Raw genomic sequence first — 24,518 nt, 5'->3', positions numbered from 1 at the left:
TCTCATTTAAAAGTATCTGTCTTTCTGATTCTGATTCTGCTTCATCATCTAGGTTTTCGGTTTTTGATAGAACCCGTTTTGGGGTATATCAAGGAAGTAACAGAAAGGAGGTGAGAAATAGAAGACATAGAGGTTGGAGATGAAGAATTGAGGAATAGAGAGAGATTAAGGACTTAACATGCTAACATAATAGCAGCCCACTTAAACAGATAACGAGGCCCATCTTGGCCCAACAGTAATCATTATTCTTGTCAGTTTTCTTCTCGTCTCCTCTCTCTCTTTCGTGACTTTGATAGGGTTTTACTTGATTCAAGGGATATTTGCTGATTTCCTGAGTAATATACTTTAGAGATTTCGGATGCTGGAACTTTGGATCGCATAACCCATCTGGTGTTCGTGTTGTTTTCGAAGAAATTACTTAAGGGGTTTAATTAGGGTTTAGATATGGATATTATTAGTACTCTGTCCGATGACTTGCTCTTGAAGATTTTGTCAGAACTTCCTACCAAATATGTAGTTGCCTCAACTATTTTGTCGAAACGATGGAAGAATCTTTGGACGATGGTTCAAAAGTTTGATTTTGATGATAATTTCGAACTCGAGCCTTCTAATTACGGGAGTTTTCTCAAGTGTGTGAACAGATCAATGGTGTTTCATAAAGCTCCGGTTCTAGAAACTTTGAAGTTTAAAGTTGGTCCTTGTTGCAGCTATGAAGATATAACAACATGGATCACTATTGGAATGGTTCGCGGTGTGCGTGAACTCGACATTCGCCACTGTAATGCTGATTTCAAAGACAAGAAACATAGCTTAATCAAATTACCTAACAGTCTTTACACATATGAAAAGCTCTAGGTCTTGAAACTCTCTTACGCAGTTACTTTGGATGTTCCTATCGATGTTTGTCTTCCGTCCTTGAAATCATTACACCTTGTACGTGTAGTGTTCAAAAGCAACCAATCTCATCGTCGGCTTTTATCTGGTTTGTCCTGTTCTTGAGGAGTTGATGTTGGACAATGCTAGAAACGACGACGACTATATGTCATCGTGGTTCTATAATGAAATTTGATATTTTTAACCCAATAAAATACGGCAATATGATTGTGATTAATGTCCCATCTCTGAAGTACTTGAGCTTAGTAGATTTCAATGGTGACTCTTATTTGTGTGAGAATATGCCTGAGGTGATTGAGGCAATTGTTAAAGTTGTTCATAAAAGTCCCATGAAGCTACTGGGATCTCTTCCATCAGTCAAGAATCTCTATTTATGTCTAACTAATTCAGTGGTAGTAAAAACCAATCTCTGTTATCTTGTAATTTATTACATCTATACTGTTTTGCTTATGTTTCTAGTCATTGTTTATGCAGCTTCAACACCAAATAGGGATTTATCATCTTGTCCATTTGGAGCTATGTCAAGACTCTCCAGGGTGGTGGGGTCTGCTTACTTGGATGCTTGATAATTCTCCTAAACTACAAGTTCTCAAGCTCGGAAAGGTAACACTTACATTCAGTTATTCACTTGTTATCATTGTCTTACCTTATAACTGCAAGGGCTAATACACTATAATTGGTGTTCTGTTAGTGCAAAGAACGTTGTTTCATATCGTCCATTGAAAGTCACTGGAGAGGACCAATTTCAGTTCCAGAATGTTTGCGGTTACATCTGTCTACTTTTGAGTGGAAATATTACAATGGAAGAGATGAGGAGAAGAAAATAGTGGCGTACATCCTAAAGAATGCAAGACAGCTAAAGACTGCGGCTTTCTCTGTTCAAAGAGTGTTTCCCATGAAAGAGAGATTTCAGAAACATAAGGAGGTTGTTTCTCTGCATAGAGCTTCAAGCTCATGTAAACTTATGTTGGATTGAAAAGAGATTGTAATATATATAGTTCGTTTCATGAACGCTAGAGGCATTTGGTCTGAAAGTTAGATGTGTTGAGAAAGCTCTTATAGCTTCTTATGTTGTCGCTCTTACATTTTGTTTAGAAGAAGATGAAACCATGATTAAATTTGAATAATAGGACTTGGCCTCTTCTCAAGTTATCAACACTTTTTTGTGATCAACTCGATGCTTCTTCTAAAAACAAAGGTTTGTTTAATATCATTTTGGTCTCAATGCGGTTTGTTTTTTATAATGGAATATAGATGGGTTTTGGTTTTGAAGATATGTTATGTTGTTAAAGTAAGTATATTTGGGCCTGTAGACATTGAGCCCAAGCCCAATATTTGATGTATCAGAATTATCCAGTCTCAGTTCATCTATCTTTCGCAACATCTCTTGAAAGCTAACACCTTCCTTTATCTCGTTGTGGCTTGAGTTCGAATCCACGCAAGGAACCAAATCATCTCCAGCAAAGATATCTCTTTCTTTCTTTTTCTGATCCTTAATCGTCGCTTGAGGTTTTGGTTTTCTCTTTATGGGAATTTCTAGGGGTTTCTAAATTTTCCCTGTTTCTTTGGAATCTACAAGTTGTTTCGTTCCCAATATAATGTCAGATTGAGAAATTCGAATCAAACCCATTTCCCAATTTGTTGTTTTTCATTCAAAGATCGAAACTTTGTGTTTATTGACTGCATTTTCAAAGATGTGTATTTCAAAAGAAGACGAAGAAGATCCATCAAGAAATCGAAGGAATCAATCACCATTATCGCTTCCTCAAACTCTGAAACATTTCCAAAAAGATTTGCTTGCTGGTGCTGTAATGGGAGGTGTTGTTCACACGATCGTGGCACCAATCGAAAGAGCCAAGCTTTTATTGCAGACACAAGAGAGCAATATCGCAATCGTTGGAGACGAAGGTCACGCAGGGAAGAGAAGGTTTAAAGGAATGTTTGATTTTATCTTCCGTACTGTTAGAGAAGAAGGTGTTTTATCTTTATGGAGAGGCAATGGAAGCAGTGTGCTCCGTTATTATCCTTCTGTTGCTCTTAATTTCTCTCTTAAGGATCTATATAGAAGCATTCTTAGAAACAGTAGCTCTCAAGAGAATCATATCTTCTCTGGTGCATTAGCTAATTTCATGGCTGGTTCTGCTGCTGGTTGTACTGCTTTGATTGTTGTTTATCCGCTTGATATCGCGCATACTCGTTTAGCTGCTGACATTGGGAAGCCTGAAGCTCGTCAGTTCAGAGGAATCCATCATTTCTTGTCAACGATTCATAAGAAAGATGGGGTTAGAGGAATCTATAGAGGCTTACCTGCGTCTCTACATGGTGTGATTATTCACCGTGGCTTATACTTTGGAGGGTTTGATACAGTTAAGGAGATTTTCTCAGAGGATACTAAACCTGAGTTGGCATTGTGGAAGAGATGGGGTTTGGCTCAAGCTGTGACTACATCTGCTGGTTTGGCTTCTTACCCGTTGGATACAGTTCGTAGACGGATAATGATGCAATCCGGGATGGAGCATCCGATGTACCGTAGCACATTGGATTGTTGGAAGAAGATATATAGGAGTGAAGGGTTGGCTTCGTTTTACCGTGGAGCACTCTCTAATATGTTTAGGAGCACCGGTTCGGCTGCTATCTTGGTTTTTTATGATGAAGTGAAGAGGTTCTTGAATTGGGGAGGGATCTAAGATTAACAAGCTGAGAGGTAAGCCTTGTCTATCCAAATTAGAGACAGAAGAAGAATGATTTTTCATTTTGTTACTACACCTTAACATGGACATATGTAGAGAGAAAGCTTTAGGTGATAATATTCGTTTTACCGTATTCAGTTTTGAGGATTTGGCTGAAACACTATGCATCTTGATTCTTTTCTTTTTGTTATAGACTTTGTGTGTATGAGGAAAGAAAAAAGAAGGAATCTATTTTGTAAATAAAAGACATGGATTGGTCTAAGCTCAAGCATTGCATTCGTTTTTGATAATTTTTGTCATCATCAATCTAAGTTTTCATTATGTATAAGATTACAAAGGTTCGAACTTTGATCTACTCTTGTTCTGTGGATACAAGAAAGTGGGTCTGTCCAAGACATAGTACGATGGTTTAGCTTTTTAACCCGGATAATGTGGAATTTATACTCGGTTACACACGACGTAGTCATCTTATCTCTTTCTCATTTTCATTGTGATCTCTTTGTTACATTTTTGAAGTTGGGTGATTTATGATAGGTGATTGTATATGTAAAGAAGAAATAAAGCTTCATGATTTAGTATTCATCTGCCATGATGAATCAGTGACACCAAGTCAAATACTCTGCCCATTACCAATATCTGAAAGCCACAAAGATTCCATGTCTTCCCTACTTTGGCAATTTATTCTGAGTATCTGAAACGAATCACTTCAAAATTTACTCTTTTTTACGCAGTATCGAAATCTTTTGGCAAATTTATTTGTTCAGAACTTACTACTATGTTGCTTGTGTCTACTGGTTTGGTTGGAGAGAAAACCTAAGGAGGTTGAAAGCTACTTGATCAGCTAAGTGGTGATGTATTTATTAGAGAACTCTAGACAGCTAAAGACAATGGCTATTATATCTTTGAAATCGACTAGTGATAACGAGGAACTCAAGATGTTGCAAGAGCTATCGTCTACACCGAGGATTTCTACTAAATCTCGGCTTTCCTTCACGTGAAGTTCCATTGATCATCTCAGAGATATAGAACTAGTCGTTTTTATTCTTGGAGCATCATGAGCAGTTATGTTTTCAAAGGGACTTGTCTAATTCTCATCACTTCTCACGACACCAATCTTTTTTTTTTCTTTTTTTTTTTGTGTCCAAAGTTATTGGTGTCATTGCCATCATGAGAACATACTTTGTTTTCAGAATTGAGATGAATAATTTTTTTTATATATAACATTTTAGAATTTTACCGTATGGGTGCTGTTGACGTGTGCTGTAAAAAGTTGTACAACTTTGTCCCAAGTGCAAACGGCGTCGTACGATCAAAACGTTACTTTTTCCTTTTTTTTTTTTTTTTTCTTTTTTGCTTCATTTAGAGTTTTCCTTTCTGATTAAAATTTAGGTGGTTAAAAAAAAGAGGACAAAGTTAGAGGTTAAACTTTCTCGTTGATTCTCAATTTTTCTTTCGTATATATATTCTCCTAAGAGTCGAAGATGGTTTGATCTGGAACGAGTGCATCGTCATCATTGCTAGGGTTTGGTTTTTGCCTTCTTGCTTGCGAAATTGATACCGAAGATGCTTTTAACCTTTTTAAATCTTACTCTATTATCGGCAACAAAAACCACTGAGGCAAACTTTTGAGATTTTGAAGGATTCGTTTACAATGGATAGGATCAGTTTGTTGCCAGATGATGTAGTTTTTAAGATATTGTCATTCGTTCCAACCAAAGTTGTTGTATCCACTAACCTTTTGTCCAAGCGATGGCGTTATCTCTGGAAGCATGTGCCAAAGCTTGATTATCGTGATCCATCTCTTGTTGACACTGAGCATTGGAGAGCTTCACGATTTGTTGACAAGTTTTTGCTACTTCACGAAGCTCCAGTCTTGGAAACTCTGCATCTCTCACTTAGTCGAAATTGTCCTCCTTCAGATATTGAAACATGGATTAGTGTTGCGATTTCTCGTCGAGTGCGCAATCTTCATATTTACCGGTACATACCCAGTACAGGGCCCATACGGTTGCCTAGGAGCCTGTATACATGTGAAACCCTTGTGTCCTTATACCTCCTACTAGATTTCACTGTGGATGATGCTCCTTTCATGTTTTGTTTCCGGTCACTCAAGGTTCTGGTCCTTTTATTTGCGAAATTCTCAAGTGATGAGATTGTTAATAGACTTTTATCCGGTTGCCCTGTCCTTGAAGGACTGATATTGATTCGTCGAAATGACAACGTGAAAAATTTCACAATCGCGGCTCCTTCATTGCAGAGATTAATAGCCATAGACTGTCGCTCTCAAGTTCCTGGAGATGATGTTGGGTTTGTGATCAAAGCTCCGTCTTTAAAGTCGTTGACGTTGTTGAACTTTTCTCCCCATAGTGGGTTCCGTTCTTTAGTAAAAATGCCAGACCTCGTGAAGGCTTCTATCAAGGTTCGACATGGTGATTCTAAGATGTTTATGGGTTGTCTTACCTCAACCAAACGCCTTGCCTTATGTCTACAACCACCACTGGTAAGGTCTATGAGATTTTGTGACTATATATATTCTATTTTTGATTTCATTATAATTTCTATAACTTATGATGCCATTTGCAGGATTCATGTCCTATAGGCGTCTTCAATCAGCTAGTGTCTCTAAGTCTTTGTACATGCTCTTTAGGTTGGTGTCGTCTTATACTCAACCATACACCTAAACTCCGAGTTCTCAGATTCGAACAAAGACAAGCAAAATTTTATCAATTGCTAGATCCTCTTAAGAGATGTTGCAGCAGTTCCGTAGATGTTCAAACTCAATGGGAGCAGCCGAGTTCTGTTCCTAAGTGTTTGATTTCGAGTCTTGAAACTGTTGAGTGGATTGATTACAAAGGAAGAGAAGTAGAGAAAAAAGTGGTGATGTATTTGCTAGAAAACTCTCGACAGCTTAAGACAATGGCTATTAGATCCCTGAAATCGACCAATGATAACGAGAAACTCAAGATGCTGCAAGAGCTATCGTCCATACACAGGATTTGTACTAAATGTGGGCTTTCCTTCACCTGAAGTTTCCATCGATCATATCTCAGAGGTATAGAAATAGTCGTTTTCATTGTTGGAGCATCGTTGGTACTTAATTATGTTGCTTTGATAACTTTATATAAGTTATAATATGATCGAAGTGATTCACATTACTTCTCACTACTGTTTTTTCTTAATCATGAGAAAGCATGCTTGTTTTCAGAATTGAGATGAATATATAATACATTCGTGTTTTGACGATTCCCTCTGTAATAAGTTAAATATAGTTAGGGAGATTTTGACTTTTAGATGAATAAAAGGTTTCTCAAATAATTTGGGTATTAGTTTTTTAACACTTTTTAAAAGTAGAGATTTATGTTGAACCATTTCCTCTGGGATTAATAGACACGGAACGGAATCTCAATTCAGAATTACGGTTAGTTTTACCTGTTGAACAATGATTACGAGCAGAGTAAATCGGGTAGCTACAGAGAAAAAAAATCATATAAATGTTTGAATCCCCTTCTTTGAAATCATTAAAGATTTTCTATCCAAAATTCTAATAAAATCATCACAGAAAAATTATCTTTAAAAAAAGATGTTTGCAAATTATCCAAAAAATCTTGATATATTAATTAGAGAGATTTTACAAAACTTGATGGGAAATGTTTCTTAAATATTTACTAATACAGTATTTGTAGGTGCATGATTTTTCCCTATTTATTATAATGGTAAACTTATTATTACTTCTAGCTTAATTAGTTCTTATTTCTTAACAAATGTGCATAAAGTACATTAAAATGCAAATATATAAAATCTATATATAATTATATAAAAGATCTAAATAAAAATATTGCTTGAGTTTTGTCCCTTTTTTACAAGATTTACCCGATCACACATAGAGTTTTCATTAATACTGTTTTACCAATAAAGATGTGAAACTAGCTATATAACAAAACTAGGGTTTCGACCCATTCAGAGGAGCGTTCTTGGCAGTAACAGATACTGTATATAACAAAAAGGTTAGTACGAACTTTCTCTTTGCACTTTATTTTTTCTAGGTCATCGTAATATCAAGGCGAAACCTGATATATATGATTACGGTTCTTTGCTTTTTCTTCTTCTGATATCAATGTCTATGTCATTTTGAGGTTCTCCTAGGTTTTCTATGTCTTCCAAATTCCAATAGAAGAACCAAAGGTTGTTTCAACATGAGAAATATCAGTGATTTGCCTAACGATTTGCTGGTGAAGATTTTGTCATTAATTCCGATAAAAGTTGCTGCGTCTACAAGTCTTTTGTCCAAACGATGGGGTTCTGTTTGGAAATTGATTCCGACGCTTGACTATGACGGTACATATAGTGCTGCAGCTTTAGAGTTTTTCGGAAAGTTTCACACCCTTGTGGCTTTACGCTTTATGAAATTGACCATTGAGGATGTTCATTCGACAACTTGTTTCCGGTCCGTCAAGAATTTATCTCTTCTAGATGTAAAGTTCTCAAGCGATAAAACCGTTGAGAGGCTTTTGTCTTGTTTCCCTATTCTTGAAACATTGGTTGTGCACCGATGGGGCGCTGACAATGTGAAGACTTTCGCAATTTGTGTGCCATCGTTGCAGAGCTTAAACATCCGCTACACAGTAGGGGGTTATCACAATCCAAAAACTGATCATGGATTTGTGATCAATGCTCCTTCTTTAAAGCATTTAGATATTGTTGATCATTTTAGTGGGTTTTGCTCATTAGTGAATATGCCCGAGCAATTGGATGCAGAAATCCACCTTAGACATATTGATTCTGAGAAGCTTCTGGAAAGTCTTACCTCGTCTAAAAAACTTTCCTTGTGTTTAAAACCACAAACGGTAAAGTCTCTATGTTTCTCGTGTTTAAGATTCTTTTGCGTTTATTATATTTAGTTTCGGCTGATGATGCTGTCACTTTTGCAGGGTTCATATCCGGGAGGAGACTTTGACCAGCTCGTGTGTCTAGAGCTATGTGTTATGTGCTCCTTAGATTGGTTGAATCTTATCCTCAGACGTTCACCTAAACTCCGATCTCTCAAACTCTACCAATCAGTAAGTTTTGATCCAAAACTAGATGATGTTGTTGCATCTTCAGTATATTAAATTGCAACTCTTTGTCATGAACTGTTTGATCTCAGAGAGAGAGAAACTGGAGCTGCAGGAATTCCAAACATGTCCGTACTAAATGGGAGCAACCCAATTCTGTTCCTGAATGCTTACTTGTGAGTCTCGAAACTGTTAAGTGGATTTTGTACAAAGGGACACAAGAAGAGAAGGATGTGGTGAAGTATTTGTTAAAGAATGGAAACTTCATAAAGACTATGAGTATTCGATTCTCATCAGTAGTCACGTTGGAAGAGAGAATCCACATACCAATGGAGTTTGAGTTCATGGGAAGGATTAATTCCAGCAGATGTCAGCTTTCATTCTCAAAGCTATAAGATTGTAATGTTTTGATTTTATTTGAACATGTTTTTTCCCTCTTTTAAGTTTCCAGTCTTGTTTCTTCTGTTTTGTCTCAAAGCTTATAGTTTTACCCAAATTATTGACATTGAGAGCCAAGATTTGAGTAGCATAAGTAGTTACTGTTTGATAAAAAAATTATATTCGTTTCTTCTCATATTAAATTGCCAATCTTATGATAACTTCTCTTCTCTCTTAAAGTTTTTTTTACATTGGATGTGATCTAAGGGTAAATAGTGGTGTTTTTGTTATTAAATAAGGGTAAATGTGAATCAATCTATTTCATAACAAAAATCAAACTGATTTATTATTTCAATAACCAAATTAAACCAAAAATACCAAAATTTTAATTACAATGTATAATAAATGATTTATTCCTAAATTCTAACAACTCTACATTTTTAAAATCTAGTAATCTTGCTCTCTCTCTCTCTCTTTTTTTGTTGGATAAATTTTGGTTTGATTTCTTGCTTCAAAAATATTGTTCCAAAATCAAACCGGCTTTTAGTTGAACCGAAACCAAACATAATTAAACACCTCTGCATAACCGAATTCTCTTTACTTCTTCGCTCACAACTTCACAGAGAGAGAGATATAGCGAAAACCTACAAATTTCGTCACGGAAGCAACAATTTGGCTATAAAAATCGTAAGTTTCTTCTAATTTCTTCATGGGTTTTTCAATCAATCTTTTTATTCGCCAAAAATTTCCCCTATTCTATGAATTCTTAACGTCTAGCTAGGTAAATTGATTAAAACCCAAAAGCGAACGGAACCAGTTTCTTTGTGATTCTAAGTCTAATCTGTTCTAAAATCGTTCCTTTCTCTGTTCTTGAACTTGTATACGCTGTATCACATGGCTAATTTTTGTGGGTTTCTTCTTCCTGCAGATCCAATGTTTGCTTATGGTTATTTTCATTTATTTTGCAGGAATCAGAACCATTTGTGAAAGAATTGTGTAACCTAAATGGTTAGTTATAGAGATAGGCTTAGTCAGTTACCAGATGATTTCCTTTTACAGATATTATCATGGCTTCCAACAAAAGATGTTTTAGTGACGAGTCTTTTGTCAAAACGATGGCGGTTTCTTTGGACATTAGTCCCTAGGCTCAACTATGATCTAAGGCTTCATGATAATACATGTCCAAGGTTTTCACAGTTTGTAGATAGGTCTTTGTTGCTGCACAAGGCTCCGACTTTGGAGAGTTTGAATATCAAGATTGGTTCGATATGTTTTACTGCAGAGAAAGATGTTGGTGTATGGGTTAGAATAGGTGTAGACCGCTTTGTGCGTGAACTGAGTGTTAGTTATTGTTCTGGTGAAGAGCCTATTAGATTGCCTAAGTGTTTGTTTACTTGTTCAACGCTTGCGGTTCTGAAACTCGAAAACATAACTCTTGAAGATGCTTCTTGTTATGTTTGCTTCCAGTCGCTCAAGACTTTGCACCTTTTAGATGTGAAGTATTTAGATGACCAGTCACTTCCTAGGATTATATCTAGCTGTTCTAGTCTTGAAGATTTGGTTGTGCAAAGATGCCCTGGTGACAATGTTAAAGTCGTTACTGTGACTGCGCCTAGTTTAAAAACGTTATCTTTGCATAAATCGTCTCAAGCTTTTGAAGGAGATGATGATGGGTTCTTGATAGATACTCCTAAACTGAAGCGTGTAGACATTGAAGACTATTGGGGTGGATTTTGTTACATTGAGAACATGCCTGAGGTGGTGGAGGCAAATGTCGATGTTATTTATAAAAATACGGAGAAACTTCTGGGATCTATCACCTCTGTCAAGCGCCTTGCGCTATGTCTGATCACTTCAGATGTAATCTCTCTTTCTATTACCTGAACAAGAAAAAAATGACGGTTTCTTGTGATTTGATTTTGGTTACTTGATGTTCTTAAATGCAGGCTGCTTATCCCGCTGGTACTATCTTCTCTCAGCTTGTTCATCTAGAACTATGCACATGTGCGCCACGATGGTGGGATTTACTTACCAGACTGATTGAAGATTCACCTAAACTACGAGTTCTTAAACTCCGCCAGGTACATCAATACAAACCTACTTTCTGTTATTCTGTTAGTTTCTTGTTTGTTTTCAGTTTTGATTGCACAGAGAGAGCATTGGAGTTCTTATAGCTCTTTACCCAATTTTGATCACAGAAACATATTCGACGTGCCCCTAGTCCCCGTGCTAGTTGGAAGCAACCTGCTCTTCCCAAGTGTTTGTTATTTCATCTTGAGACCTTCAAGTGGGAACTATATGAAGGATCACAAAAGCAGAAAGAAGTAGCGACATTTATCTTAAAACACGCTATTCGATTGAAGACAGCTATTATCTCTCCAAAACCCACCAGTACTCTGCTAGAGAAACATGAAATGCTCAAGGATTTGTCATCCTCACCGCGTGGTTCCAGTACATGTGAGCTCTTGTTCGACTGAGAGAAGGAAGAAGAAATGAACTTAACTTGTCCTGAGAGATCTTTTTAGTACATGTTTAGTTAACATCTTGTGGGTTGTTTTCTCTATTGATCTAAAAGTTAGAACCTCATCTGCATTTGGTTTATTCTCATGTGCTTCTTATATTAATACAGAACAAGAGCATATTATTAAATGACAAAATTTCACTTGTCGGAGAACTCAAAGTTAAGAAACACATTTAATAATATGCTCTTGAGACAAAACTTCACTGATATTTAATAATATTTTACACAGTTGCAATGACATGTGAAATATTACGAAACCACAAGCCTTATCAAGCTTCAGACCTACTTCGGAGCCTAAGTAAGTATAGGGTTTTTTTTCCTCCTTTTCTTACGTTCCTAGGGTTTTTAACAAATTGAAGAATTCTAGGGCTTTGTTTTATTCCTCTCTATTTGTTATTCTCTGCCTCTGCCTTTGGTTGATGTTGCTCTTCTGTGTGGGTAAGACAAAACTTAATTAAACTACGGTGAAGGTTTTTGTTTGAGAGGTATGGACAAGATTACTGGATTTTCTGATGATGAATTGCTAGTGAAGATTTTATCGTTTCTTCCAACAAAAGCTGCTGTAACAACAAGTATTTTGTCGAAGCAGTGGAAGTTTCTTTGGATGCGGCTACCAAAACTTGAGTACCACGATGACATTAAAATTTATATTCTCTATATGCGGGGTGGGAGTAGAAGTAGAACCGATTCTATTCTGTTAGAAAAAAGCCAGAGGATGTGGCGTTTTATTGATAAGAATCTGCCATTACATAGCTCTCCCGTAATAGAGAGTTTGCGACTTACGATATACAACGAACTATTTCAACCTGAAAGTATTAATTTGTGGGTTGAAATTGCAGTTTCTCGTTGTGTTAAGGAGCTAAGCGTTAGATTTTCTCCTTTCAAGGGAAAACGTGATGCATTACTGCCGACTACCTTGTATACTTGCAAATCACTCGTGACATTGAAACTAAGAGAAAACATTCTCGTGGATGTTCCTCATGTTTTTTGCCTCCCATCCTTGAAAACTTTGCACCTTTCACATGTGACATACGCAGATGAAGAATCTCTTCAACGGCTTTTGTCTAATTGCTTTGTTTTGGAAGATCTGGTTGTGGAACGACGTGTAGGTGACAATGTCAGAAATTTCGCTGTTATCATCCCGTCATTGCTTAGTTTATCCTTTGAGATTTTGGGTCAATGTTCTTCGGAAGAGTATGTGATACATACTCCTTCTTTGAAGTATTTCAAAGCTAGAGATTTTGGTGAGTGTTCCACATGTTTGATATTGAACATGCCTAAGCTGGAGGAGGTATTTGTTTCCACTGCTGGTCACAATATCAAGAAGCTTCTTGAATCTGTCACATATGTCAAGCGTCTTTCATTGTTCATACCAGACAACAATGCAGAGGTGATTTGAATAATCTTCAATCTCACTATATCTCTTAGATTACTAAATCGTCCTTTGTTCAGGCTTTCACTGCTCTATATGGTGATGTGATTGTCTTCAATCAGCTTGAACATCTGACGTTTATCATCTGGGAAGCATATTGTTCCAAGTTACTTTACTGGTTGCTCATAGCTTCTCCCAAACTTCGAAACTTGGAGTTCAATGTAAGTTTCTTCGATAGAGTAACATTAATTCAATGTATCATGCCCTTCTCATCTAACTCTTATATTTTAATCCAAGGATCAATTCTCAAGTGATGGTATGGATACACTGGTTTTCTGGGAGCAAATGATTACTAGTGTTCCTCAATGTTTGTTGTCGAGTCTCCAAACTTTCAAGTGGTTAGGTAACGGTGATTCCATAGAAGGGAAAGATCTGGCGACATTTATTTTGAGAAACTCTTGCCAGTTAAAGACTGCAACAATTTCGATCGGACAAGGACAAAACAAGCTTGAGATAGAGAAGGAGGTGAAATGTTGTTTACGTGGTTCACCCACATGCGACCTCAAAATTCAGTTGATGATTTAAATCACTAGGTTTGAAAGAGATATATATCTTAAAGACTGTAACAATCTTGCAAATGACATCTTAGGATTTGATCTATTAAAGCTTTTTGTTTTTTTATGAATAAATCTATTAAAGCTTTTGTTGCATCAGAATATGGACAAGATCAGTGGGATTTCCGATGATGTATTGCTAGTAAAGATTCTATCGTTTCGTCCAACGAAAGTTGCTGTAAGCACAAGTGTTTTGTCTAAGCAATGGAAGTATCTTCGGAAGCGGGTGCTAAAACTTGAGTACGATGATACTGAGTGTAAAACTAAACCGTCTAAATCATCACATAAGAGGTTCCGGTGTTTCGTTAAAAGATTTTGCAAATAGATAGAGAGTCCAACTTAGAAAGCTTGTCTCTCAAGTTTAGTACTGCACCGTTTCAATGTGACTTTTGTGACGAGTCTAGAAACTTTCAAGTGGATAGGGTATGAATGAAGTTATGAAGATAAGAAGAAATAGAGGTGGTTGCATATATCCTAAACAACAGGATACTTTTAATATTTTTTTATTTTACATTAATGCAATTTTATAGTTATAAAATATAAAATATTATTAGTACGAAAATATAAGATATGCTAGCTATAAAAAACTGGAAAAGAAAAGTTTGAAATTGATTGACATCCAAGAATTAAATCAAAGCTATCTAAATATTAGTATTTCTATTTTTTTTAGATATAGTATTTATTATATTATAAATTAAAATATTAGTATAATTTTGAAAGTTTTCATTTTACGTTCTCAATAAAAAGTAAATTAAAACGTAAAAAATGATGAGGGGTCAGGGTTTTATTAGGTTGGTTAATATATTGTTAATAACTACTTAATTATCTGTCAAAATATTATTGGTTGAATTAGGTTTTATTGTATTTCTTCTGAATTTCTTTAAGTATCTAATTTACACATTGCTTAGGCAGCCGTCAAAAGTAACACATATATATAGTTTGAAAATATAGTTTGCGTTTATATTACTGCGACGAACTGCAAAACCTTCTGGAGAAGTAACAACGAAAGGTGAAATCAATTTCTTTGATTATCAGATGAATTTGTTTCATAAACCATATCGCCAAAACTTACACTTCCAGCTCTGCTAGGGTTTGCGCTTGATTCAATTTAACCTAGTTTTTTTCCTGTTTCTTTACACACAAGTCGCAAATATCTTGATTCGATTTATAATTCAATCCGAAAATATTGTTCCCCTGGTTAATTTATAATTTCGATTATGAATCTCATTCGCTTTCTCCTCGTGTTTCAAGGTAAAATTCAGATGAACGAATCAAGAAAAAAATTGAATTGTCAGAGTCGTCAATTCAATGTGGACAAGATCAGTGATCTTCCTGAAGATCTACTCGTACACATATTGTCTTTACTTCCGACGACAAACGATATTGTTGCCACAAGTGGTGTATCGAAACGATGGGAATCTCTGTGGACGAAGGTACATAAACTTAGGTTCAACGATAGAATCTACGACGGTAAAAGGTACGATAGTTTCCTTCACTTTGTTGAGAAATCTTTGATATTACATAAGGCTCCTACTTTAGTAAGCCTCAGACTTAGCGTCGGTCCAAAATGTACCGCTGATGATATCGGATTGTGGATTAAACTCGCGCTGGACCGCAACATCTGCGAGCTAATAATCAAACATTATCCCGATCACGGACACATCAGGTTATCTAGGAGACTATGCGACAGCAAAACCCTAGTTTCCTTAAAACTCAAGAACGCAATTCTTGGAGCTATTTGGCTCCCAACATGTTTCATTTCACTCAAAACGCTTCACCTTCGATATGTGAAGTATTCCGGGGATGAATCTGTTCGTACTCTCATATCAAGCTGTCCTTCACTTCGAAATCTTGTTGTGAAACGACACAATGAAGACAACGTCAAGAGATTTGCTATTATTGTGCGTTACTTACAGAGCTTGACGGTTTATTTATCACCTCTACATGGTGTAGCAGATTCAGATGCATATGTGATAAATACACCTAATTTGAAGTACTTAAACATTAAGGATCATTACACTGATCTATGCTCTTTTGAAGATATGCCTTACCTAGACGAGGCTAATCTCGACGTTGCCTTCACCCATACTGAGAATTTTTTTGAATCTCTTACCTCTGTCAAGAAACTTTCCTTATGCTTGAAGAAATCAAATGTGAGTCTAGTAACTTAAACCCTATCATTGTTTTTAAAACAAATTCTCATGTACTTAGAAAAGTTTGTGTGTCATGTGCAGGCTCAGTATCCTGAGGGTATTATCTTCTCTCAGCTTGATCATTTGGAGCTATGTACATGTGATGATTCAAAGTGGTTGAATATACTCGCAATGTTGCTTCCAGATTCTCCTAAACTTCGAGTTCTCAAGCTTAACGATAAGGTAATTAGTTTTCCAGTTCATGGCTCATCACTTGATCTGTAGTTTTTTTTACTTGATGATCTAACTACCGACCATGTTTTATGATCTTTTTTTCTCAGAACCATGATTTCGTTGACAAGTACTGCTCTTGTACTTGGAACCAGCAACCAAGTTATGTTCCGGAATGTTTGACTAAAAGTCTTGAAATTTTCGAGTGGCGAAACTATAAAGCAACATTCAGAGAGAGAGACGTTGCGGTGTATATCTTGAAGAATAGTACTTGCTTAAAGAAGACGGTTATCTCCCCCAAATTAAAGATTTCAGGAGAGATTTGTGATCATCATATTATCAGAGAAGACTTGGCATCTTTGTTCATGGGCTCGAGTTCTTGTGAACTTAAATTCGACTGAGAAATAAACAGGTAGCTTTTTGTTTTTGCTTTGGGTTTCCTTTTCATCGTTTAAACAATCAAAGAAGAATTTTTCTGTACTACACTGGAAAATTAACTATTTCATGACATTTGAATCAAAAAAAGAGAGTAGTTTTATCTTGTATTTGATTAACTATTGGACTTATATCAAAAAAAACATTTATGCGGTATATTTAATGAATTTGTATAAACGGCGTATCTTAAAAACTAGTAAATAATATGAACAAATTATTTAGCTTTTTTTCTCTATCCGGTTTGTTTTCCAGTATTATATCAGTATGATTGATCTAATCCACCATACTTTCATCCATGTATCTTAGTACCATCCCCTTCGGGCTAAAGAACCGCGCCCACGCTGGAATGAACCAAGCTCAGTACCTGAATGTATTTTATACAGTCTTGAAACCTTCAAATGGGTACACTACGAAGGAATGGAAGAAGAAAAAGAACTAGTTGGATTTATCTTCAGAAACGGTAGCTTGTTAAAGAAGGCAACTATTATTCCCCCTAACTCTATTGACAGCGACACGAAACTTGAGATGCTCATGGAGTTGTCTTTGTCATCCCGGCGTTCACCCATCTGTCAGCTTGAATTCAGCTGAAGTCTTGGTCAATTATGATGCTTATTAGCCAAGTAACATTTTGTTGATTGGTTTTTGGATCTCAATCTCCATAAGCTCTATTGAACTTGTTAGAGATGTTCTTTCTTTCCAATATTTAGTTCTCTGAATTTCATATGTTTTTACTTGGAAATTGATCTTCCTTATACATGGTCTGCTCTGTTGGTGATTAAACACCTTCTGCTCCGAGAAGAGGCTTCCAATTAGTTACATGAATCATCGATGACTCGATGTCAACGATTATTTATCTTAACTTCGTTTCTCTTTGCACATTCTCTAGACAAAAATTAAATATTGTAAGATTCTTAATTATACTTACGGTGTATTTGGACTAATCTATTGATTTGGAGGATATGGATCAAAATTCTAATCTATTGATTGTTTTATCTTCTTGCTATGCGTCTCTGCTTGCTGGAAGAAGAAAACATAAAGATATATCTTCTCTTTGTTACTCTTTTATTATATCTTCTATTAGGAAGAGGTTCTTTGATCTCTATGGATATCTATTAAACAGGAATTGCTCTATTTTTGGTGATTTACACACTTTTTGTTGCAGGAGTGGGTGTAGTTTCTTTTGGTCTGATATTGGTTCAGTTTAAAAATTTGGTAAATCTTTTTTTTTTTGACATCGGTTTAATTGGGTTATCTTGGTTCAGAAATTAGAAAGGAAACCGTGACTTTTTTGTTGCGTTGCGGTTAGAAATTAAATATCGAATAACCCTAGTTGATATTAATGTGAAAAATCACGCTCTGATCGGTAATTAATGATATCCAGTGGTTTTACAAGTCAACTTCAACAACAAAACACATATTTACTTGAGATTTTTTAAATTGTTTTTGGTGAGTGATAGAGTTAAGATTTATCTTATGTACTGTATTAGACAGTGGATTTAATATTTAATTAGGGTTAATTTAGTAATTAATACAGTATTTAGCTAAATCTCCCTTTTTATATTTATCATTATTTTATGAATTAAAAGAGAGGTTCTCGGTGCTTATTATTCGGAGGAGTTAGTTTGGATTTTGTTTCTATATATCTCGCTAGGTTTTCGCTTATGACTATTTGTTTGGTTCCTAAGAATCTCATATCCCTTGTTCGTCTTTTTTGATGTTTTCAGGCATTTGGATTTCTCCAGATGCAGAAATCTCTTAATTATGGACAAGATAAGTCAGTTGCATGATGAGCTTCTTTTGGGAATATTGTCGTTACTTCCTAATGCTAAAGATGTTGTGGCCACAATGGTTTTGTCAAAACGGTGGCGATATCTTTGGATGATGGTTCCAAGTCTTGTGTACGATGATAGCTATCAAGATATTGATTATGGAAGGTTTTCGCGGTTTGTAGACAGGTCTTTGGCCTTGCACAAGGCTCCCGTCATAGATACTTTGCATTTCAAACTTGGTCATATCTGTGGTAGTGGAGATACTCTGATTGGAGCTGCAGAGAAATGTTGTGTGCGTAAACTGATTATCAAGATTGATGACACTTCTTCTCGTAGTAGTAAAACTGATCAAGTCATTCTTCCGATGAGCTTGTGTAGTGGGGTTCATATAATGCTTGCGGACCTGAAACTACAAAACGTGGTTCTGGTGGACGTTTCTACTCCAGTTTCTTTCCCATCCTTAAAAAGGTTAAGGCTTAAATCCGTGAAGTACCCAGGTAATGAATTTGTCAACAATCTTATATCGAGTTGTCCTGTTCTTGAAGACTTGGTTGTGAAGCAATGTTCAGATGACAATGTCACCATTTTGACCGTTAGAGTGCCATCTCTAAAGCGTTTATCCTTAATACAAAGAGCTGAACTTGAAATCGATGTTCCTCATGATTTTGTGATAGATACTCCTTCTTTGGAACACTTAAAGATAGTTGATTATACGTATGGGTCTCGTGTCGTTAAGAGTACTATGAATAGGATTATCACCGCAAGTATGGACGTTTTTTCTCCCCAAACTAAGGAGATTTTGGGCTCTCTAACTTCAACCAAACGTCTTTTTCTCTGCTTACCAACTTCAAAGGTAACATGTTGTTTAGTACACATTATTTGTTTTCTCTTTTGGAAGGATAAAAATAAACTGTCACTAATCGAGTTCTCTTATGATCAAAACTAAATTATGCAGGATGCGTATCCTGTTGGTAATATATTTGGCTCTCTTATACATTTAACTATATGCACATGTGAGACAGAATGGTTGAATGTACTTATACGTGTGCTCAGAGATTCCCCTAATTTAAAAACACTCAAAATTGAACAGGTATGCACATATATTTCCCTTTAATGCATTAAGTGTTTTAGATATGGTTATTTTTACCAGTACGATTGATATGATGCGATGTACTTGTATCTCAGTATCATAACCTTCGGGATGAAGACCCACGCCCGTGCTGGAACGAAACGAGCTTGGTGCCTGAATATCTGTTACCTAGTCTTGAAACCTTTGAATGGGTAGATTATGAAGGAACAAAAACAGAGAAACAAGTCGTAGCATTCATCTTGAGAATTGCAAGCTGTTTAAAGCAGGCAACTATTGTCTCCTTTAAATACATTGACCATGACAAGAAACTTGAGATGCTCAATGATTTTCCCGTATCATCGAGGCGTTCCCCAGCATGTATGCTTGCATTCTCCTGGAATCTTTAATCGGAATCTTAGATAAGAAATTAGAACGTGTTATGTTTATCCTTTTTATATTTAGCTCATTTAATTTCGTAACTTCTTGCTTTGTGTCTCTACTTACCGGAAGAAGGAATCATAAAGCAAAGATATGGTTTTCTCTTAAGGACTGATTACTGTCATCCTTGAGAGGGTAAGACATGTTCAATAGCCAAGTAAATTTTTTTTGATCAGTTTGTGATCTAAATCTTAGATATGTTACAAGCGCTCTAAAGAAACTTTAGATCTTTGAGTTTGCTATTTTCTCGCTCTGCTTCTTTGTGCTGTATGAGAAAGAATCATAAACGTAACTTCCTTGGTTTAGCTACAGCATATCATTTTATGGTTTTTGCTTATTTTCTTCTGTCTAGTGTCTATAGATTAGGTGATCATCTTATGTTATCATGGGTCTTTTGTTTTCTTCTTAAGTATGGTTGGACTTAACTTTCCACAAGCTTGGAGTTATCGTTGTCGCAAAGGGTTTCATCCACTTGTGAGCTTGCATTCAAATGAAATCTTCATGCTAATCAGTGATCACTCTCAGATCAAACCTCTTCAGACTTCTCAACAACATGTCAACTTCTTGTGTGTTTTTTTTGGACAAATTATATGATTCTACTCTTTAAAAGTGACATTGTATGCAACTTTCGTTTTTTCTTTCCTTTCTCTTTTGGAGTTCATGTTAAAGTTTGCAGTTATATTAAGTCCTTGTTTTATGGATAGTCTCTGCGTTAGTAGAAACTAGAAGGGTTGAATGTTAAACCTAGACCCAAAATCTGCTAAAGCAGTAGAGTGTAAAATTCATAATTTTATCGTTGTTGTTTTTAAGTGCAAAATTTGCTGTTGTTATTGGCAACTGACTTTAAAAAAAAAAAAAAAAAAAGAGATACCAGTAAACGAAAAAAAAATAAAAAATGAAATGCTACCATAAAATCAGAAAAAAAATATACAAAATAATACCTTTGGATATGTTTGAATCTTAGATAAGTTTTTCCTTCAATCCTGAAGAGAAACTTGCGATGCTCATGGAGTTGTCATTAATGTTACGTAGGAGTTCAACATGCGAGATTGCATTCAAAGATATGGCTGAACTTCCACAGTATAGCGGCGGTATAAGTAAAGATTGGTTGTTTCGCTGATAGACTTGTTGCCATTGTTGGTTTCTTCTTATTATAACCTTATTTAATGGCATATATGCAATTTCTGTTCTAAAATTCTCCATCTAGATACAGATTGGATGGATTTGGATTTGAAAAGTATTAGAGTTTTACAAAGCCATCCAAAAACAATAAAAAAAAAAAAAAAAAGAGTTTGATTGGTGCATTCTTTTCAGATGAAATTAGTTCAGTCAAAAATGCAAATGACTAAATTGCCCCTCAAAAACTTGAAGAATTACAATGAACCATTTCTTCTTCCCCTCTAATTCTTTTTTTTTTTTTTTTTTTTTTTGGATAACCCAGGTATCCCAAGCCCAATGGACCCAGACTAGCCCACTGCATACGTCCCGAAGGCGGCAAGAGTAGTTCCTGGAGGCCGCATAACCCGATTTTAAATTGTCTGCGGTGGCCACTTAAGGTGTTTGCAGCCGTGGGGATTCGAACCCGGGATTATTGGGAATTTCACCCTCAGCCCGAAATCCTTCCTACCACTGGCCCACCTATGAGTGGTTAAAAAGAGGGAGCCAACACGAGGACTTTCCGGGAGGTCACCCCTTCCCCTCTAATTCTCTCGACAAACGAAGAGAGATTTTAAGGGGTTTTCACTCCCTTTCATCTTCTTCTTCCTCTCGCCGATTCCTCTCTCTCTAGCTCTCTTTCTCTATATTTCTCCCACGTGCTCCGTCTCTGTTATGTTCTATCTTCAACGACCAAACTGAATCTAGTTCTTTGGATTTCGAACATATTTTAGTACTTAAGCAGTATTCTAGTGATGGTCTATCTCCAATCTGTTTACAATAAGGCGTATTTACTCTCACTTCAGATTTCTGGATCCTTTAGTTAGATTTTAGTGATTACGCTTCTGTGTCGAATTCAATATCACTTGTATAAGCTTTTCACTTTCCTGATTTCATATTATCTTGTAAATTTGGTTTTGATAGGACTTGAAAGAAGCAATTTTGAAAGGACTATATACCAAAGACCATCCCTTGTAGCAAACTAGCAATTGGTCATTAGGGTTCATATGAGAGGTCTGAGACTAAGAAGCAGAGTAAGTCATCCCCCTCCATTGTAGTTGTTATCTCTTCTGATTCTATGCTTTTGAAACGAATCACTTCGAAAAATCTCAACTTTGTTACTAATTTGTTGCTATAGTAAAGGTTGGTTCCTTTTTCATGTGTAGGTTTTTATGCCCATTTACTTTTGAATTCTCATAACGAGAAGTGAAAGAAAAATCCCTTTTTCGCCTCTTGATTCCTCGGTTTCTATGGATAGAATCAGTCACTTAGCTGACGAAATCTTATCGAAGATTTTGTCTTTTCTTGGGACAAAAGATGTTATGCAAACTATGCTCTTGTCTAAACGCTTTAAGTCTCAGTGGTTGTTGGTGCCAAAACTTGAGTTCGATGATAGCACTCACTTGCCTGAAACTTGGGGATATCAAGAGCCTGATTATGGGAATTTTCGACGGTTTGTGGACAGATCGTTGCTGTCACGTGAAGGTCGTGTTCTACAAACTCTGTTTCTCAAGTTAGGTCGACAATGTTCATATGATGATATTGCGATTTGGGTTGGAATCGCAGTGAAACGTGGTCTAATGGAGCTGAAACTCAAATACACTGACAGCTATTATCCAAAGCGTAGTTCTCTTCCAAGAAGTCTTTACACTTGTGAAACACTTGTGGTCTTGAAATTGAAGAAAGGTTATTTGGATGTTCCTGATCTCGTTTGTCTTAGGTCTCTGAAAACTTTATCGCTCAGAGATATGAATTACTCCAACGCCAGTTGTCTCCTTAGACTTTTAGCCAGTTGTCCTGTTCTTGAAGAGTTGTTCATACAACAAGGTTACTATGATTCCTGCGCGTTGAGTTTCAAGATTATACTGCCTTGCTTGAAGAAGTTATCTTATCTCCCAAAAAGAAAAAAAAAGTATTCTGGGATTGACCGATCTGAAGTTTCTGGTGGAATTTCAGGACTTGTGTTAGATGCTCCTTCTTTGAAATACTTGCACATTGTAGATCGCTCGGGTCTTTTTTCGGTTAGCGAGATTATCAACATCAATGCTGTAGTGAAAGCCACTCTTGAGGTTAATGCCAGCCGACCCGAGAAGCTTCTGTATTCTCTTGTTTCCGTTGAGCATATTCGTTTATGTTTATCTGCTACAGAGGTAACTTTGTTGGTCTCTTATTTATTGTTCTTTCAGCTTTAAATCTCGGTCTTTGAAAATTATTCGTATGTTTATGCTGTCGCTTATCCTTTTTATACAGGTTGTGTATCCTGTTGGACTTGGTAGCTCCTTCCATAAACTCAAACGGTTGGAGGTTTGTACATGCAAATCTGAGTGGCTCGATCTATTCATCCATCTGCTCGAAGATTCGCCTAGCTTACAGGATATCAAAATCAATCAGGTGTGTTTAATCATTACTATCCTTGATCTCTATTTGCTTTAGCGTTGTGTTTCAGCTCTTTGTTGATTCTGATGCATTGCAACCTTATGGATTCTCAGTGTCATCCTGTTACAAATCCCCGACCTCAATGGAATCAACCGGGCTCTGTTCCAAGATGTTTATCCTCAAGTCTTGAAACTTTGGAGTGGGTAGAGTATGGAGGAACGCATGAAGAGAAAGAACTTTCGACATATCTCTTTAAAACCGCAGTTTGTTTTAAAAAGGCGAGTTTTACCGCTAAATGGAGTGGTGGTGATGCCAACAAGAAACTGCAGATGCTTCAGGAGTTAGCCTTGTCGCCAAGGGTTTCACCCACTTGTGAGCTTGTATTTAATTGAAAATTTCATGCTGTTCACTCAGACCAAACATCTTCCGATTGTCTTTTCGTTTTGAGTTTTATTTCCTCTTTTGGAGTTTGATGTTAAAGTCTGCAGTGTTCTTAACTCTTTGATTTATGGATTGTGTCTATATAGGAATGGTTAAAATATTAACCCAATAAACCTAAATTTGCTAAATTGCAAGATTTACTTATGTCTCTGCGGTAAAATATATCTTAATTACTCTTTCCGTACATACCCTTTTGTAAAAAATTATATATAACCCAAAATAATCTGATGGAACTTGAACTAGGTACAAAATAAATGACGGTATAATTACTAATTAGGGTTCCTAAGGTTAGCTATTTTCTTACTCTCTTCTGAATGATGATTTTTGAGTATTTTCAAGTGCTTCCCTAGCAGTTTCAAGTGCTTTTATCAGCTTATTAATCTTTCATATCTATATGTTCGTGAATCTTGTCGTCATCATCATGATTGCCTCCCATTTTTATGAAAAAGAGAAAAACTGCAACAGTGAATAAGCTTATTAATACCAAAACATTGAACAACTAATAGATCAATTCAACAAACTTAAACTAGATCAACCGAATATCAGAAGAACAATTATAAAACGATAAGAACCAAAAAAAAATGGAAGAAAAATATAAAGAACGGAAGAAGAAACTAATGACGCTTGAGCCTCAAGAAATAACCATATTCTTTTTTTTTTGGTAGACAGAAATAACCATATTCTTGGAGACATAGAGACCGATTGATAACGGTTGTTAGTTTTGGCTTTAAACTAACTAAACCGACCCACCATGGCCCAAGCCCATTGATATATAATTATTATTCAACTAAAAAAGCACTACTAAAGTTACGGCCGAGAAACTAAAAATATTAGAACCCAAAAAGAACTGATCGAATTTAGGGCAAAATGTCAAATTAGGGTTCTTCAGTGCCCCAGGAGTTCATTTTGCGAGTGTTGAGAAGCAACAGGTAAAGCCATTTCTCACTTATTT

At 36.1% G+C, this 24,518-nt stretch overlaps 10 protein-coding genes across 16 annotated transcripts in view; all 10 read left to right on the top strand.

The window, feature by feature from the left end:
* Positions 1–534: 534 nt before the first annotated feature.
* AT5G56452 (FBD-like domain family protein) lies at positions 535–1,903 on the top strand (the record flags this gene model as incomplete). 2 transcript variants are annotated; one of them, NM_001085288.2, is made up of 3 exons in its annotated part: positions 535–1,286; positions 1,369–1,497; positions 1,586–1,903. In NM_001085288.2, the coding sequence occupies 3 exons, from the start codon at positions 1,017–1,019 to the stop codon at positions 1,868–1,870; spliced, it is 684 nt and encodes a 227-aa protein (NP_001078757.1). The 2 variants fall into 2 exon arrangements, with proteins under 2 accessions (NP_001078757.1, NP_001119445.1); NM_001125973.1 differs by having other exon boundaries at positions 1,017–1,283; positions 1,586–1,870.
* A 378-nt stretch (positions 1,904–2,281) lies between these two features.
* Positions 2,282–3,844, top strand: PM-ANT (Mitochondrial substrate carrier family protein). Its single transcript, NM_125028.1, has one exon — positions 2,291–3,844. It carries the CDS (start codon positions 2,589–2,591, stop codon positions 3,579–3,581), a length of 993 nt encoding a protein of 330 aa, NP_200456.1. The 5' UTR covers positions 2,291–2,588; the 3' UTR covers positions 3,582–3,844.
* A 1,391-nt stretch (positions 3,845–5,235) lies between these two features.
* On the top strand, positions 5,236–6,611 carry AT5G56440 (F-box/RNI-like/FBD-like domains-containing protein; the record flags this gene model as incomplete). The annotated part of the gene is made up of 2 exons (NM_125027.1): positions 5,236–6,084; positions 6,168–6,611. 2 exons carry the CDS (start codon positions 5,236–5,238, stop codon positions 6,609–6,611), a joined length of 1,293 nt encoding a protein of 430 aa, NP_200455.1.
* A 940-nt stretch (positions 6,612–7,551) lies between these two features.
* On the top strand, positions 7,552–9,030 carry AT5G56430 (F-box/FBD-like domains containing protein; the record flags this gene model as incomplete). Its single annotated transcript, NM_001345200.1, has 4 exons — positions 7,552–7,588; positions 7,728–8,428; positions 8,513–8,641; positions 8,728–9,030. The coding sequence occupies exons 2-4, from the start codon at positions 7,778–7,780 to the stop codon at positions 9,028–9,030; spliced, it is 1,083 nt and encodes a 360-aa protein (NP_001318811.1). The 5' UTR covers positions 7,552–7,588; positions 7,728–7,777.
* A 569-nt stretch (positions 9,031–9,599) lies between these two features.
* Positions 9,600–11,769, top strand: AT5G56420 (F-box/RNI-like/FBD-like domains-containing protein). Of its 3 annotated transcripts, none has more exons than NM_125025.3 (4): positions 9,600–9,700; positions 9,982–10,873; positions 10,960–11,094; positions 11,212–11,769. In NM_125025.3, the coding sequence occupies exons 2-4, from the start codon at positions 10,019–10,021 to the stop codon at positions 11,488–11,490; spliced, it is 1,269 nt and encodes a 422-aa protein (NP_200453.1). In that variant the 5' UTR covers positions 9,600–9,700; positions 9,982–10,018; the 3' UTR covers positions 11,491–11,769. The 3 variants fall into 3 exon arrangements, with proteins under 3 accessions (NP_200453.1, NP_974943.1, NP_001318810.1); NM_203214.1 differs by having other exon boundaries at positions 9,624–9,700; positions 9,989–10,873; positions 11,212–11,768; NM_001345199.1 differs by lacking the exon at positions 9,600–9,700 and having other exon boundaries at positions 9,727–10,873; positions 11,212–11,768.
* A 252-nt stretch (positions 11,770–12,021) lies between these two features.
* Positions 12,022–13,845, top strand: AT5G56410 (Protein with RNI-like/FBD-like domain; the record flags this gene model as incomplete). Its single annotated transcript, NM_125024.1, has 4 exons — positions 12,022–12,924; positions 12,987–13,127; positions 13,204–13,431; positions 13,606–13,845. The coding sequence occupies 4 exons, from the start codon at positions 12,022–12,024 to the stop codon at positions 13,843–13,845; spliced, it is 1,512 nt and encodes a 503-aa protein (NP_200452.1).
* An 892-nt stretch (positions 13,846–14,737) lies between these two features.
* AT5G56400 (FBD, F-box, Skp2-like and Leucine Rich Repeat domains containing protein) lies at positions 14,738–16,284 on the top strand (the record flags this gene model as incomplete). The annotated part of the gene is made up of 3 exons (NM_125023.2): positions 14,738–15,673; positions 15,755–15,895; positions 15,994–16,284. 3 exons carry the CDS (start codon positions 14,738–14,740, stop codon positions 16,282–16,284), a joined length of 1,368 nt encoding a protein of 455 aa, NP_200451.2.
* A 1,795-nt stretch (positions 16,285–18,079) lies between these two features.
* Positions 18,080–19,563, top strand: AT5G56390 (F-box/RNI-like/FBD-like domains-containing protein; the record flags this gene model as incomplete). Its single annotated transcript, NM_125022.1, has 3 exons — positions 18,080–18,940; positions 19,043–19,177; positions 19,273–19,563. The coding sequence occupies 3 exons, from the start codon at positions 18,080–18,082 to the stop codon at positions 19,561–19,563; spliced, it is 1,287 nt and encodes a 428-aa protein (NP_200450.1).
* A 1,672-nt stretch (positions 19,564–21,235) lies between these two features.
* Positions 21,236–23,720, top strand: AT5G56380 (F-box/RNI-like/FBD-like domains-containing protein). Of its 2 annotated transcripts, NM_001345198.1 has the most exons (5): positions 21,281–21,536; positions 21,674–21,783; positions 21,916–22,899; positions 23,000–23,140; positions 23,239–23,720. In NM_001345198.1, the coding sequence occupies exons 3-5, from the start codon at positions 22,000–22,002 to the stop codon at positions 23,515–23,517; spliced, it is 1,320 nt and encodes a 439-aa protein (NP_001332756.1). In that variant the 5' UTR covers positions 21,281–21,536; positions 21,674–21,783; positions 21,916–21,999; the 3' UTR covers positions 23,518–23,720. The 2 variants fall into 2 exon arrangements, with proteins under 2 accessions (NP_200449.2, NP_001332756.1); NM_125021.4 differs by having other exon boundaries at positions 21,236–21,783; positions 23,239–23,717.
* A 660-nt stretch (positions 23,721–24,380) lies between these two features.
* The window catches only part of AT5G56370 (F-box/RNI-like/FBD-like domains-containing protein), a 2,042-nt gene continuing 1,904 nt past the window's right edge, over positions 24,381–24,518 (top strand). For 2 of the 3 annotated variants that reach the window (NM_125020.5, NM_001345197.1), the window contains exon 1: positions 24,381–24,495. The gene's annotated coding sequence lies outside the window, so the exon portion shown is untranslated. The remainder of the gene's footprint in view (positions 24,496–24,518) is intronic. The other variant, NM_203213.2, reaches the window with a different exon arrangement.

The sequence above is a fragment of the Arabidopsis thaliana genome, chromosome 5, assembly GCF_000001735.4.
Source record: "Arabidopsis thaliana chromosome 5, partial sequence".
In the NCBI taxonomy this organism is placed as follows: Eukaryota; Viridiplantae; Streptophyta; class Magnoliopsida; order Brassicales; family Brassicaceae; genus Arabidopsis; species Arabidopsis thaliana.
This window is presented reverse-complemented; position numbering and strand designations above follow the sequence as displayed.